The sequence below is a fragment of the Thermobia domestica genome, chromosome 8 (assembly GCF_964235325.1).
Source record: "Thermobia domestica chromosome 8, izTheDome1.hap1.1, whole genome shotgun sequence".
In the NCBI taxonomy this organism is placed as follows: Eukaryota; Metazoa; Arthropoda; class Insecta; order Zygentoma; family Lepismatidae; genus Thermobia; species Thermobia domestica.
The window spans coordinates 18,298,689-18,311,396 of record NC_137461.1 but is presented as its reverse complement, the minus strand read 5'-3'; the positions used below and the strand labels follow the sequence as shown (position 1 = coordinate 18,311,396).

The window sequence follows — 12,708 nt, the reverse complement described above, 5'->3', positions numbered from 1 at the left end:
ATCAAGTGATTTTTTTTGTAAACAATGACTGATTTCTCGATAATTGTTTTTTAAATATATTTTTCTTGAGCGCCCCTGCAGCGCTGGCGCCCTAGGCACATGTCTATTGTGCCTGTGCGTTAATCCGCCACTGGTTAATAGTTTAAAACATATTTTTGTAAGGAAATATAACAAGAAACAGTGATTTTGATTCACGAAACTTCTTCAAATGCATAGATTAACTATATTTTCTTTACGTTCTTTTATTTTGTTTGGCGTCAAATTCTCGCATGATAGAGACACAGAATCTTGATTTTCGAAATCAATGTTCAAAAAGTAGATGGGAATCTGTGATCAAACCTTAGAAAACATTTCAAATATTGAACTTCGAAGGTCTGTTACCGATAATCATGATCAGTGATTTTTATTCAACTGTCTTAGTTACTATTGTCTTTATTTGTATAATGTTTACTATTATTTTCAAATCGGTTAGAAAGATATATTACCGATTTCTTTCACTCACTTTATATCGTCTAGCAAGCACATAAGTTATTATATATGCTACAGTAAAATCTGTGTTGAGGTCTGACTTTGAGATCTGCTGAATTTGGTAGCACATACATACAATCACGTAGATATTCCTACATACTATTTTCTTTCTAAGGCGACATTTTTCGTAGAATCACGAATAGCAGCTTAAACACATTTTAGTGTGCTAGAAATAGATTAAAGCATGTTAATGTTAATTGTCTGTTGCTACACGTAGTTTCCAAAGTGTGTTTTGTAAATCCTAGCTAAAAGCTACAGGGACGGGAGTATTATCTTGCTTAATGGGTTTAAGAAAGATTCCCGAGTTAAATTTTTCTTTTTTTTTAAATCTCTGAATATTTGTACCAGCGTGTCATCCAAATTATAAAAACAGCGTGCCCACAAAAGATATTCTTTGATTTGAAATGGTTAAAAAATCAAAACTTATTGGAAAACATTGAAATGTAAAATTTCAGTGAATGCATTGACTCAAAAAAACTTGTTTCTGGATTTGCAGAATCCTTGTTCCACTAAAGGGCAGAGAAATCAACTTTAAGATGGCACTCACCCAACGGCAACACATCTGATCTGTATTAAAATTTCATCCAATAAAAATTGTTGTACTCGTGGAGCGTACTTTCAGGCGCAAATTTTGTCTGAATTCGACTAAAAACAAGTCACGTTTGAAGTGGTACAACAATTTTATTGAGGAGGGATGCATCTGTGACCAGAGAAAGGAGCACTCAGGTCGACTACTATACTCAAATCAAGTTGATGATTGCGTCAGACCAATCTTTTTTGAGGAGCCCAAGTTAATGTGCCGAGCTAGGCTGGAACTACAAATCCTAAAAGACACGTTAAGTAACATCTTATACAGTGTCTTGAATTTCCATTCTTATAAGCTGCAATTGATCTAGAAGTTACAACTGGATGACAACGCAAAGTGATCTCAATCCTGCACTGATCGCCAGGAATTATTGGACAATAAAGACAACCTGTTGTCAAAGATCAATTTTATTAATGAAGCAATATTCCACATAAATGGGAAAGTCAACAGGCAGAAAGTTCGGATATGGGATAGGGATAATCCGTATGGGCTGACTGGAAGTTGAACGTGACACTCAAAAATGTACCGTGTTTTGTGCCGTTTCAGAACGAAACCTGAGAGATCTGTTTAATTTCGGTGATGACATAATGACTGGTCAAAGTTAGCTGCATACATTATGTAACTGATTGATGCCACAATTGGTTGATTGAAGTACGTATATGTCTACTTTCTTTATTAAGATGGATTTTTTTAAAAGCAGACTGAAAAGTAGTTTCGTGTGAGAAATAGAAATTTTTGGTGAATACTTTCAGCCAATGATTCTTTATGATTTAAAATGTAGTTTAACACCGAAGCAATGCATCGAGCAACTTTCTTTGTCTTTTAGAGGCCATCACCATCTAATAGTACTGTGTACAATTGGTTTCCTGAATTCCAGCATGGTCCCATATTTCTCAGTGATGAATTTCGTCAATTTCGTCTATTTCGCCTGTTGTTGCCAGTAATGTTTATATCACTCGTGAAATGATTGAGAGAATAACACGTGATATACTGTAAGATTCAGGCATTCTTTAACATTGACATGAGATCAGTACATACGATTTTGCATGTTCACCTGAACGTATGGGAATTATCAAGCCATTGGATCGCACATAACTTGACAGAAGCTCAAAAACAAACCCAACTTTGATTTTTTTTTAATTTGACGAGGTAAGTCAATTTTGGTTCACTACATCGTTATCAGGAGACGAAACTTGGGTTTATTCGTACAGCCGAAAGTCAACAACAATTTAAATATTTCAAAGTGAGCCAAAACGAACAAAAATAGTTCGTTCGAGAAGTACTGCCGAACAATTGCATGTTTCTTCGGTTATACTGGACATGTGAGAATCATAGCTTTAGAAGATAGAAGGACTGTAAATGTTAAATGTATACAACAATTTCTTTGCCAGAGCTAATCAATGAATTTGGTAAAACAATTCAATATCGTGTCATCAATCTTCAGCACAACAATGCCAGTTTCCGCTCAACATACCAAACTTAATTTTTGTTCAGTGAAAATGTCGAATTAATTTGTCTGTACTCACCTGGTTTATTACCAAATGCCTTCTTTTTGTTCCCATATATGAAATTTAAGATGCGTAGTGAGTGATTTGTGTCGTCTGATTCAACAGTTGACCCATTGAGAACAACAGTTTTGAGCATATACCGTTGCGTGAGAACCAGAGGAACGTAACTCCAAAAATGCGGTTTTCGTTTTCTTCATATTTGGACATAATTTTGTAAGCCCCACTTGGAGTAAATGGATCGTAACGCCATCTGTTCACCTTGTCAATCATCTGTTGTAATGTAGCTCAATTACCATCTTATTAGAAACACATCTTTCTAAGAAAATAATATTTTTGTCCTCTCGCCTGTAAACCTACGAAAATGGAGATACGTTTCTCTGGTTCTTTTGCGACGATACAAAAGTGAATCATCTTAAAGGCGAACACTTTGAAAAACAATAAAGCAATTTACAGAAACTTTTGCAGCATCGAGTGTAAGCACCTCCACTACCCCCAAATGCATCAATGGAGGTGTTAACTCAGTATGAAGACCTTAACTAAACGGCGTGACAAACATCTTGGCATTTGAAGGCGGCGCTCCAAGTTCCTTTAAATGCTGCTAGCAAATGAGAGGCCAGCGGTATTGCCACGTTTATTTTGTACACATCCACGTCTATCCTCTGTCACCTGAAGCGCTGTAGTTCGTCTGCTTAGCCATAGCCACACACCTTAGCACTCGGCAACATCGCGTCAAACCTCGCGTTTTATTCGTTTAGCTGAAATGCCAAGATGATTGTCACAGGCTTTAGATATGCTTTAGAAAGTATGATCCGAGTTCGATGATAGCATCGATATTTTGCCTTGTAAGACTTGGGGCGCCTGTAAAACATGGAGTGCCTGTAATGGACTGACACCATATGAAACGTAACAAGAATATTCTTATAATTTTTTGATTTTATAATCACTTTAAATCAAGGAGTATTTTGTGGGCAACCTACTTCTTTCACATGTACACCATAATCGAGTTTTTTTCTTTATAAGTACAAGTGATGATAAGTCTTACCATGTTATTTTTACAATCAGCATTTGTTTCACATTCTCGTTTACATCCTGTGATAGCGCTTCCGCTGAATCCTGGGAGACATGAACACGTGGGCATCCCGTTCTTCACACGACAGCGAGTATTGTTACCACAGGGACTTGGCTCACAAAGTTCATCTGCAAAGAGAAAAGATAAAAAGTTTTTTTTTTTCAGTTCAATAAGATATTTCATTTGGTGTATGTGTTGTCTTTGCATTTGTTTCTTCGTTATAAGCTAAAAAATATATACTGTCAGTCACATAACACCTTAACAAAGATGGAATTTCGTACATACACCTTAGTTCCTTACATACAAGGCATTCTTTTAAGTAGGAAAAAAGTATTGATGCGTAAGATGTTGCCGAATTGTAAAATAAAGAAGTTTTCCTTTAAAAAAAAGAGTCATATTGTCATCAAACAGGCAATCCTCCATGGGTTACTAGACGAATGACAGATGGTATCACTGGGTATTCGATCTTCCTCCTCTTCTTCGTATTTATACCTTTCTTCAAGCAGGGTAGCATGCAAAAGTAGCAGTCTGTACTATGGTTTGTTGGTTCACGCCAAATGGCGGACACAGCAAAGCGCATGGAAACGTTCTTCCCATTTATCCAGGTATTGAGAGTAGATGAACAACTCGTATAACAAACATGGGGAGCCCATGATTTATCCTGGTCTCCAACACGACACCCAAAGTATAGTAAATATGCTCTTCACACTGCAGCAGTCAATGGCCGCTTCCCTGGAACCACAAATCACGTCCGCACATATGTAACACACACTGTCCACCGAATTTTTACAAACGCGGGGCATTGCTGCAGTTTCCATGAATCACTGACACTTTGCAATGAAAACAATATGTACAACAGCGATAATGTCCTCACTCACTACATTCAAACTGCTGGTTCACCAGTAACACAAACAGTCTGCCAAACTACTGCTTGAAGCACGCCACGAATACAATTAGAGACGTTAACTGGAGCTAGTTGCAACTTGCAATCATTGCCTCACGTGACTCGTGAGACGCTCGCAAAACTAGCTGTTGATAACGTACAATGTTGCCAAGTCAAATATGCAGCAAATACTTGTCAAGAACGACACTTTGTACCGTGCAAAATAATAATTTAAAATCATGTACACTGGTTTCAGAGCATTTCCCACAGCGTTATATGCAAAATATAAAACGCTAAATTACTCAAAAACCTGAGCCAGGAGAGAATTTTAAGTGCGATTTTCGCGTTTTGTGACCAAAAATAGTAAAGAACGGGTACTTTCGTTTCTGTAAGAAATAAAAAGTGAAAAAATGTTGAACATTATTTTATCTTTTTCTTGTTTTAAATTCTATAATAAATATGAAATGCTAACCTGATTGCATGACAGTTTGTGTGGGGTAGCTTTTTTCTGGAAGATATTTTACCTCTATTTACCATTTGCGTTCTCAACGAACGCACTCATGCCTTATGAGTTAGGCAAAACAAACAAAGGGAGTTATGCCTACTGTAAAATTTATTGACATATATGGTTTTACTAGCTTGACAATTTTCTTATAATAAATCTAGATTTGAGGGGATTTTTAATGTGGATGTGGAGAAGAATGGAAAAAAATAGCTGGGTCGAGCGGAAAACGAATGAGAGGATCTTAGAAATGGTGGGGGAGAAAAGATAAATTTTAGATAGTATTAAGAAGAGGAAGAGAAACTGGTTGAGACATTGACTAAGAAGGTAATGTATCATGAGGGACATGCTAGAGGGTATGGTGGCAGGAAAGAGAGGGAGGGTCGAAGAAAACTACAATTAATGGACAATATCAAAACAGAAAAATTGTACATGAAGACGAAGAGGTTAGCGGAAACACCGTGAAGCATGGAAGCTTCTCAGTTGCGGCAAGTGACCTGCCAATAATGGCAGAATACCTATGGTGATGATCACGTACTTCTTCCATTAATTTCGTTTTCGTTTCTTAAAAATTTATTTAGTGTAGTTGACTTACGATATAGAAAGCGATACTATTGAATGTTTAGCTTGTATTGTATTGATATTATATAAGGAATTCACGAAACTGTGAAAGGAGAGTTTACAATTGTTATAGTCGAAACCATTTTTGAAATCATAATTTCGATAGAACAAAAAAGTTTTATACATGTAACTAGTCTTTGGCTAGTTGGGGGCTCTGTCTCCAGACCCCTCCGTTTGCTTGGCCTACCGCCTCGCGTCTCTTATGTATCAGCCTTTGCATCAAGAGTGAATTCTGTGCATTTACTCTTAACATTTCCTGAATTTAGTCCAGCTGGGTGCTTCGTCCCCAGCCTACTCGGCCTATAGCCTAGCATCTTTTAAACCCACAATTCTACCAAATTTCAAATTTCTTTTCGTATTTCAACAGTCTAAAAGATAAGATTTTGATCCCAAGAAAACGTCTATTTAAATAACATGGGAATTGCTTCATCCCCCCTTTAGACCCCTTAAAAACTAAAACTATTCACTTTCGGCAATAATTTTCCTGTGTGTTAGTCCCAGAAGGCTACAATCATGTCAAATTGCATCATTCTAATCCTGACGGAAGTGCCTAAACCTTTTGCGGTGTAGATGTTCCATATAAATAACATGGAAAAGATTTTTCAGTTTCCTGTAAACCACTCTACAGTTGGAAATTTTTATTTTTAGTTATTTACTTAGGTAACGCTAACGAAAACGTACAAGCATAGCGAATTTCGAATTTTTATTACACTTCCAAGTACCTAAAACACAATATTATAGGTCAAAAAAAAGGTCCATTTAAATAACGAGGAATTTCTTCATCCCTCTTTTAGACTCCCTAAAAACAAAAAAAATATTCACTTTTGGCCATTTTCCTGTGCATTAGTCCAGAAAAGCTACAATCATGCTAGATTTCAACTTTCCACGTCAACCAGAAGTACTCATTATTTTATGTCAGTTCATGTGATGTTATATATAATTAGAATTTTTGAACGTTCCTAAATTTTAACTACTGATCGGGTTCGTTTATGACCTTTCATCATTCACAAGTAATAACTTATCAGAAATAACAACTACATACAATTCAACTTTAAAAAACAAAACAAATTATTCTAAATTACTACCACATGAATTTCATTGTTTGGGCCAATTTAACCATAACTGCACAATCCATTGTTATTACTTTAAAATGGAATAAATTAAAATATCATTCTCCGTTTTATGCTGCCAGGGCTTACCTGAATACAGTTTATTTTCGAAAAGAATGAACACTAAAACTAGCCACTAACTGGCTATTTTATATTCTGCAAACACACAGGAAATAAACTTAATATATGATCGGTTATAAACAGCAAATTGATCGTATAATAAAAGCCAAATAGCATGATTTTTCTCTATGGGAAAATTCTATTAGGATTTTTCTATATTATAAAATTTCTATTAGTAGTGAAAATAATTTCAAGACCAGAAGAATATTAGATCTACTGATAAAATTCTCCAAACCTAAACGCTTGGAACTTTTGTGGTTAATGTAATGACCAGAACTACAGTAAGAAACAGTGCAGTGATGTGATACTAAACTGAAACATTGAATTTTCATACAAAACCTATTAGTATTTACATCAAACGTGGTATTTACCAGAACAAATGTAAATATGAAATATTTGTGGAACTTAAAACTTAATTCTTGCAAAGGATTTAAGTGATTTCTTGCGTGAAATTAACCAAATGTCTTATAGTGAAATCTTTACATTTTAAGAATGTCCATAAAAAATGTAATAACAAACAATTTATTTACATTAAGAACTCATTGCAACTTATTACGGAACTGGATTTTTCTGTGTTCTGTACATACATGTTTCTATGTGAAGCAGACATTGCAAATTAAAAATTTTATGAAGTGTGTCTTGAAATTTTTAACACTGTGTCAAGGAAATATTTAACTGTCTTTTTATAGGTTATGGTTTATCATTATTTATAGGTTATACTTCAAAATAGTTTAGGGTACATTACAGGGTTCGGTGTGATACTTCATTAGTTTTTCTAGATTTTCGCATTATAGTTTTTTTCTTTTTTACAGAGTGTTGCTAAACAATACCGACAACGTTTGGAAGGTAATTCCTGAAACCGAGATATTACAAAAAGTATAAATCAACCTAGGTGATTGTATGCTTTCTTTCGGCGCTATAACAAGCCAAAAGTTTGTCAGAAAAATGCAAAAAGAGCCATATCCCAAGAACAAAATCTAATCAAAGTCGGGTAAAACGGAATGGAATGCTCACCATTTTTTAACTTCGTTGATTCCATTAATACCGGTATTTTATTAAAAGTTCAACGTATATAATACATTGTTCAAGTCCTATTTTCTCTGAATTTGTAATCAACTTCTTTATATCTTCCAACACGGTTTGTGGTGATCCTCCAAGAGTTCCGTCATCAAGGTAGAAGACATTTAGCTCTGAAGAAAGAGAAAGGGCAATTGGATGTATTGCTAGACTAAATAACATCGGGCCTGCTGGATCGCCTTGCTGAACTCCTACACATGAGGATATTTTCCTTTCTTTGTAAAATAGCGTTCAAGTTAAAAGAGCATTGTTAGAATTCGAAAAAAGAAGAGATCTACATGCTTGGCTAAAATAACTTTTTGTACTCCATTTTTGAATCAGAAATAGTTCTCAATTACTTTCTCTTTAGAAATTTCGACTAACTATAAAATGTTGCAAGTGCGAACACTGTATTGAGAATGATACAACCATAAAATTAGAATTTCTATTTAAGTAACTTTGGGTCTCTTTTTTACATCTAATTGTAAATCTGGCTTTGAGCCATTAATAGGAAATTTGGGGACCTTAGGATCACTTGCTAAATATCTCTTAAAATCATTAATTACTAATGGTGTATCACTACTACTACAATTTCTTATGACCTCTCGTGGTTCATTTTCTTCATTTATTTCTTCCTATTACTAAATGAGTCATTTCCAAATCATTTATGGTAACTCGGTGATAACTTTCCACACTTGAAATTTTTTTTCAAAATCATTTACAGCTCAAAATCCCCATTGTAAAATTAACAAGAAAAAATAGTAACATGTTTAATATTATCAAGAAAAAAGACAGACTTCCATTCAACCGGGAGAAAAAGAGCTGTTGTAGAAACGAAGCGTTACCAGGAGAATGAAAAGTCAGCTGAAATAAGACATTGATTGGAGTGCAAACAATTGCAGATTGCAATGTGAGCGTCCCGACACAGACATGGACCAGGAAACTTAGTGTCGGCTTACAGCTGACAAGAATGAGAAGCGTTAATCCATTATTTATTTTCTTAAATTTGCGTTTAAGTCTTGCTATAAAGTTTTGATAGAATGTCAAGAATCAGAGGTGTCAAAATTAGCCTGACTTTTGGACTCAGCCTAGAGTTCAATAATTAAAAGCGAACACATGTGAGCACAAGCGCTGTAAGCGGATAAAACTAACAGGAGCTTCAGTTCGAGTGAACGAGCAAATGAGTGCCCCATTGAGGGTAGTGAGCCCTATTCTTTAGCGACCTTAAGGTAAATGAGCGTGAAATCGAGTTGGCGCGACCCTTATTGAAGATAGTAAGCCCAAGCTCGAGGTGGAACGAGTCTGAGCAAGTCTAAGCCCTCAATGACGAGGGGAGTAAATGGTTGCTTAACAGTATGGATGGAAGAATATTTTATTTTTTTACTCTTAGCACACATTTCCAATGCAACCTTCTTAGGATGAAGAAATTCCGACCCGAATAAATTAAATAATTTGGAAGTTATGTCAATTTAAATATTACATTGTAAAAATCACTGCGACGTTGTAATGTCCGAAGCATGTGAAGAAGAGGTGATCACTTCCACATAAATAGGTCGGAAGCATGTGAAGAAGAGATAACTACCACGTAGGTAGGTTGCAAGCATGTGAAGAAGCGGATCACTGCCACCTAGGTAGATCGGAAGCATGTGAAGAAGAGGTCACTACCACGTAGGTATTGGAACCATGTGAAGAATGTGAGGCCACTACCATGTAGGTACATCGGAAGTATGTAAAGAAGAGGAGATCAATATCACGTAGATAGGTCGAAAGTATGTGGAGAAGAGGAGATTATTACCACGTAGGTAGGTCGGAAGCATATGAAGAAGAGGAAATCACTGGCACATAAAAAGATTGGAAGCATGTGAAAAAAAAGAAAATCATTACAGCGTAGATATCTCGGAAGCATGTGAAGAAAAGAAAATCATTACAACGTAGGTAGGTCGGAAGCATGTGAAGAAGAGATCAGTATCACGTAGGTATGGGAACAATATGAAGAACGGCAGATCACTAGCACGTAGCTAAGTCGGAAGCATTTGAAAAAAGGGGAAGTCACTACCATATAACTATTACAAAATGGTCATCTCTAATAAACATCAACATAAAAGATTTTCCAAATTAGGAATAAATAAATTATGACTATCTACGATGTTAATTATGTCATCGTCTGATACTCATGAATACGTATATCTTTATTATATCAGTTTGTAGAAAACGTTTTTGTTTTCTTATCAACGGTTCAGCTGCCCCTTAAAAATTAAATATAGATTATCCAGCTTTTATGTTCCCGCACTTAAGGTTTTCTCTCCTTTTACGTCATTTTCTGCAGGTCACTTTAGTTTTCCTGTACGAATAGTTTGTTAGTATGTTATTTTTAATTTTTCCGTTCATGAAATTTAAATTTCCCACTATTTACGCCATGCCATGTTGATATCACGTGTCAGTTGCTATCATAGATAATAGAACCGGCATAAGACAAAAGTGAATTCAACCACGGGTTGCTGCCTCTTGCTAAAGTTTTACGACATAATGCTCGAGATCCGCGCACTACCTATTGGATTCCATTACATTTAGCACACAAAATATTTGCTCGTTTTCTAAAGACATGGCACATTGATTAGATCCCTAGTCTTCCGTAGCAAGCGCTGCTATCGGCTGAAGGAATTCCACTCGCTTTCTCTCGCTTAGCAACAGCTGAACCCTTATTGGCTCAACGCGTGGGTGTGTGAGGGTGAGCTTTAGTTCGCATTTTTGCCACGGCTCAAGACATTTTGGCAGCACGTCAGCTCACTCTAGTAGATGTTAGCACTACCACATTCACCGCGGAACCCCAAGGATACTTTCTTTTGGGCTTTCCAACCACTCCCATTGTTTGGGATTAAAATTGTCCTTCGTTCCTTCGTACCGTTGCGGGTATTATATTATTAGTCGCAGCTATATGGGCCTAGTCGACTTTATCACTATTATTGTTTCAAAGTAAAAATTATCAAAATGACCCGTCCATATTGATATGATTATCGAAATGACCGATTATAAAATAAACTTAGTGGGAATCAGAAGCACCGAACACGCTTATTCTATGCTAAATAGTGTTATAATTGTATTCAACATTAAATTAGTCAAACAGTAAAAAATGATTAAAGATAAAATTAAAAAGAAATAGGAATTTGCCCCTCAAGTACTTTTCTGTCCGGCAGCTATCTTGATTCCCCCATTAAAATCCGTCAGCAGCAGTGGTGTATTTTATGGGCAACCGAGGCTACCGGCGGTAGCCCTGCAACATTAACAAAGAAAGTTAATTGAACACGTATAAAGTAATTAAAAATAATAAGTTTACAGTTTATTATCTTCTTTTCATGGTACTAGTGTCTCTATATTTTTCGCAAACGTGAATACGTACTAAGACAGCCGTTAACGCTTAGAACGCAATTTCTCTCGCTTTCTTGGAGACTGATGTGGCAACTCCCTGGTAACCACTGTCTGCAGAAAGAAAAGTATAACTACTTGCGCGCTCACGTAAGTTCGCAGTAATAATATGCTAGCGAGTTACGGGCTTGCAACCAAGCAGGTTTCCTCTCTGTGGATCGGTTTCTGTAGATGGAGCGAGTAAATCGAAGTTAAGATCAACTTAGTAGGGCGTCATCGCTTGTAAAACATATTCCTTTCAGTCTGATCTTCACATGGGGGAACAACACGAAGTCACAGGGAACGAAATCTGAACTGTACGGAGACTGCTCTAACAGTTTTAGTCCAGTGTTGGCCAAATACTCTGAACAAACTTCTGAACGGTGCACTGGAGCGTTATCGTGGTGAAGAAATCATTTGTCCAGTCTTTAGTTTGGGAGCAATTGTTTGAGAGCGGTAAGAACTTTAAGCAGACATTTCTCGGTATACCATATCCCTGTGACTGTCTTCTGTGTTTCTTAGACAATTCGCTCCACAATTCCTCGCACACTGAAAAATACCACCACCATTCTCTTCTTCACTGATGTGGACTTTCGAACACTTACAGTTTGTTTTGAGCCCTTGTCGGGACATCGTAGTAATAGAGCCAAGTTTCGTCATAATACTGTTCAAAGAGGAAGATTTTCCGTTTTTAAATTTTTTCAACCTATCACGGCATCATGAAACACGGTGTGCCATCTGCTCGTTGGTTAAGTCATGTTTTACCCAAGGGTACAAAACTTCCTAACTCGAAGGTGATCGCGGAGAATAGCACGAATTGCTGCAGCATTAATGCCCAAGCAAACCTCTATTTAATGATATGTAACCCGTCTATCTATCTCAAGCATTTTCCTTGTTGCAGTAACGTTTTCTTCAGTCACAGATGAAGATGGCCGACTTGAACTTGGAGCGTCCTCAAGGCTGAAATTTCCTTTTTGAAACTCTCGGTATCATATAAATATCGTTCTAAGATGAGAACAATACTCTCCAAGCATAGGAGTTATTTCCTCTAGACACTGATCAACATTTAAACCACGTGCAAAATTGTAGCGCAAAGTTACCTGGTATTCAGTCTTTGACCACGACGTCATCTTCACCTCTTTTCACTAACACAGATGAAAATCAACTGGCACTCTGAGGCAATGACTAGAGCTTCTATAGTGCAGCTTTGGACATGTTTAAACACGTGCTAAGTTGCAAATTCCAGTGATTATCCGTTCTGTTCTATTGCAAAACTTTCCTAGTTATCTTTGTGTATGTTACTATGAACAATGGTCCATAATGT

The 12,708-nt window shown here is 36.5% G+C and overlaps 1 protein-coding gene across 1 annotated transcript in view; it reads right to left on the bottom strand.

Annotated features, from left to right (window-relative positions):
* LOC145691576 (uncharacterized) overlaps nt 1–12,708 on the bottom strand; it is a 78,360-nt gene that overhangs the window by 23,530 nt on the left and 42,122 nt on the right. Inside the window, exon 4 of the mRNA XM_081766985.1 lies at nt 3,665–3,819. Within this exon, the coding sequence (XP_081623111.1) occupies nt 3,665–3,819 (155 nt within the window). The remainder of the gene's footprint in view (nt 1–3,664; nt 3,820–12,708) is intronic.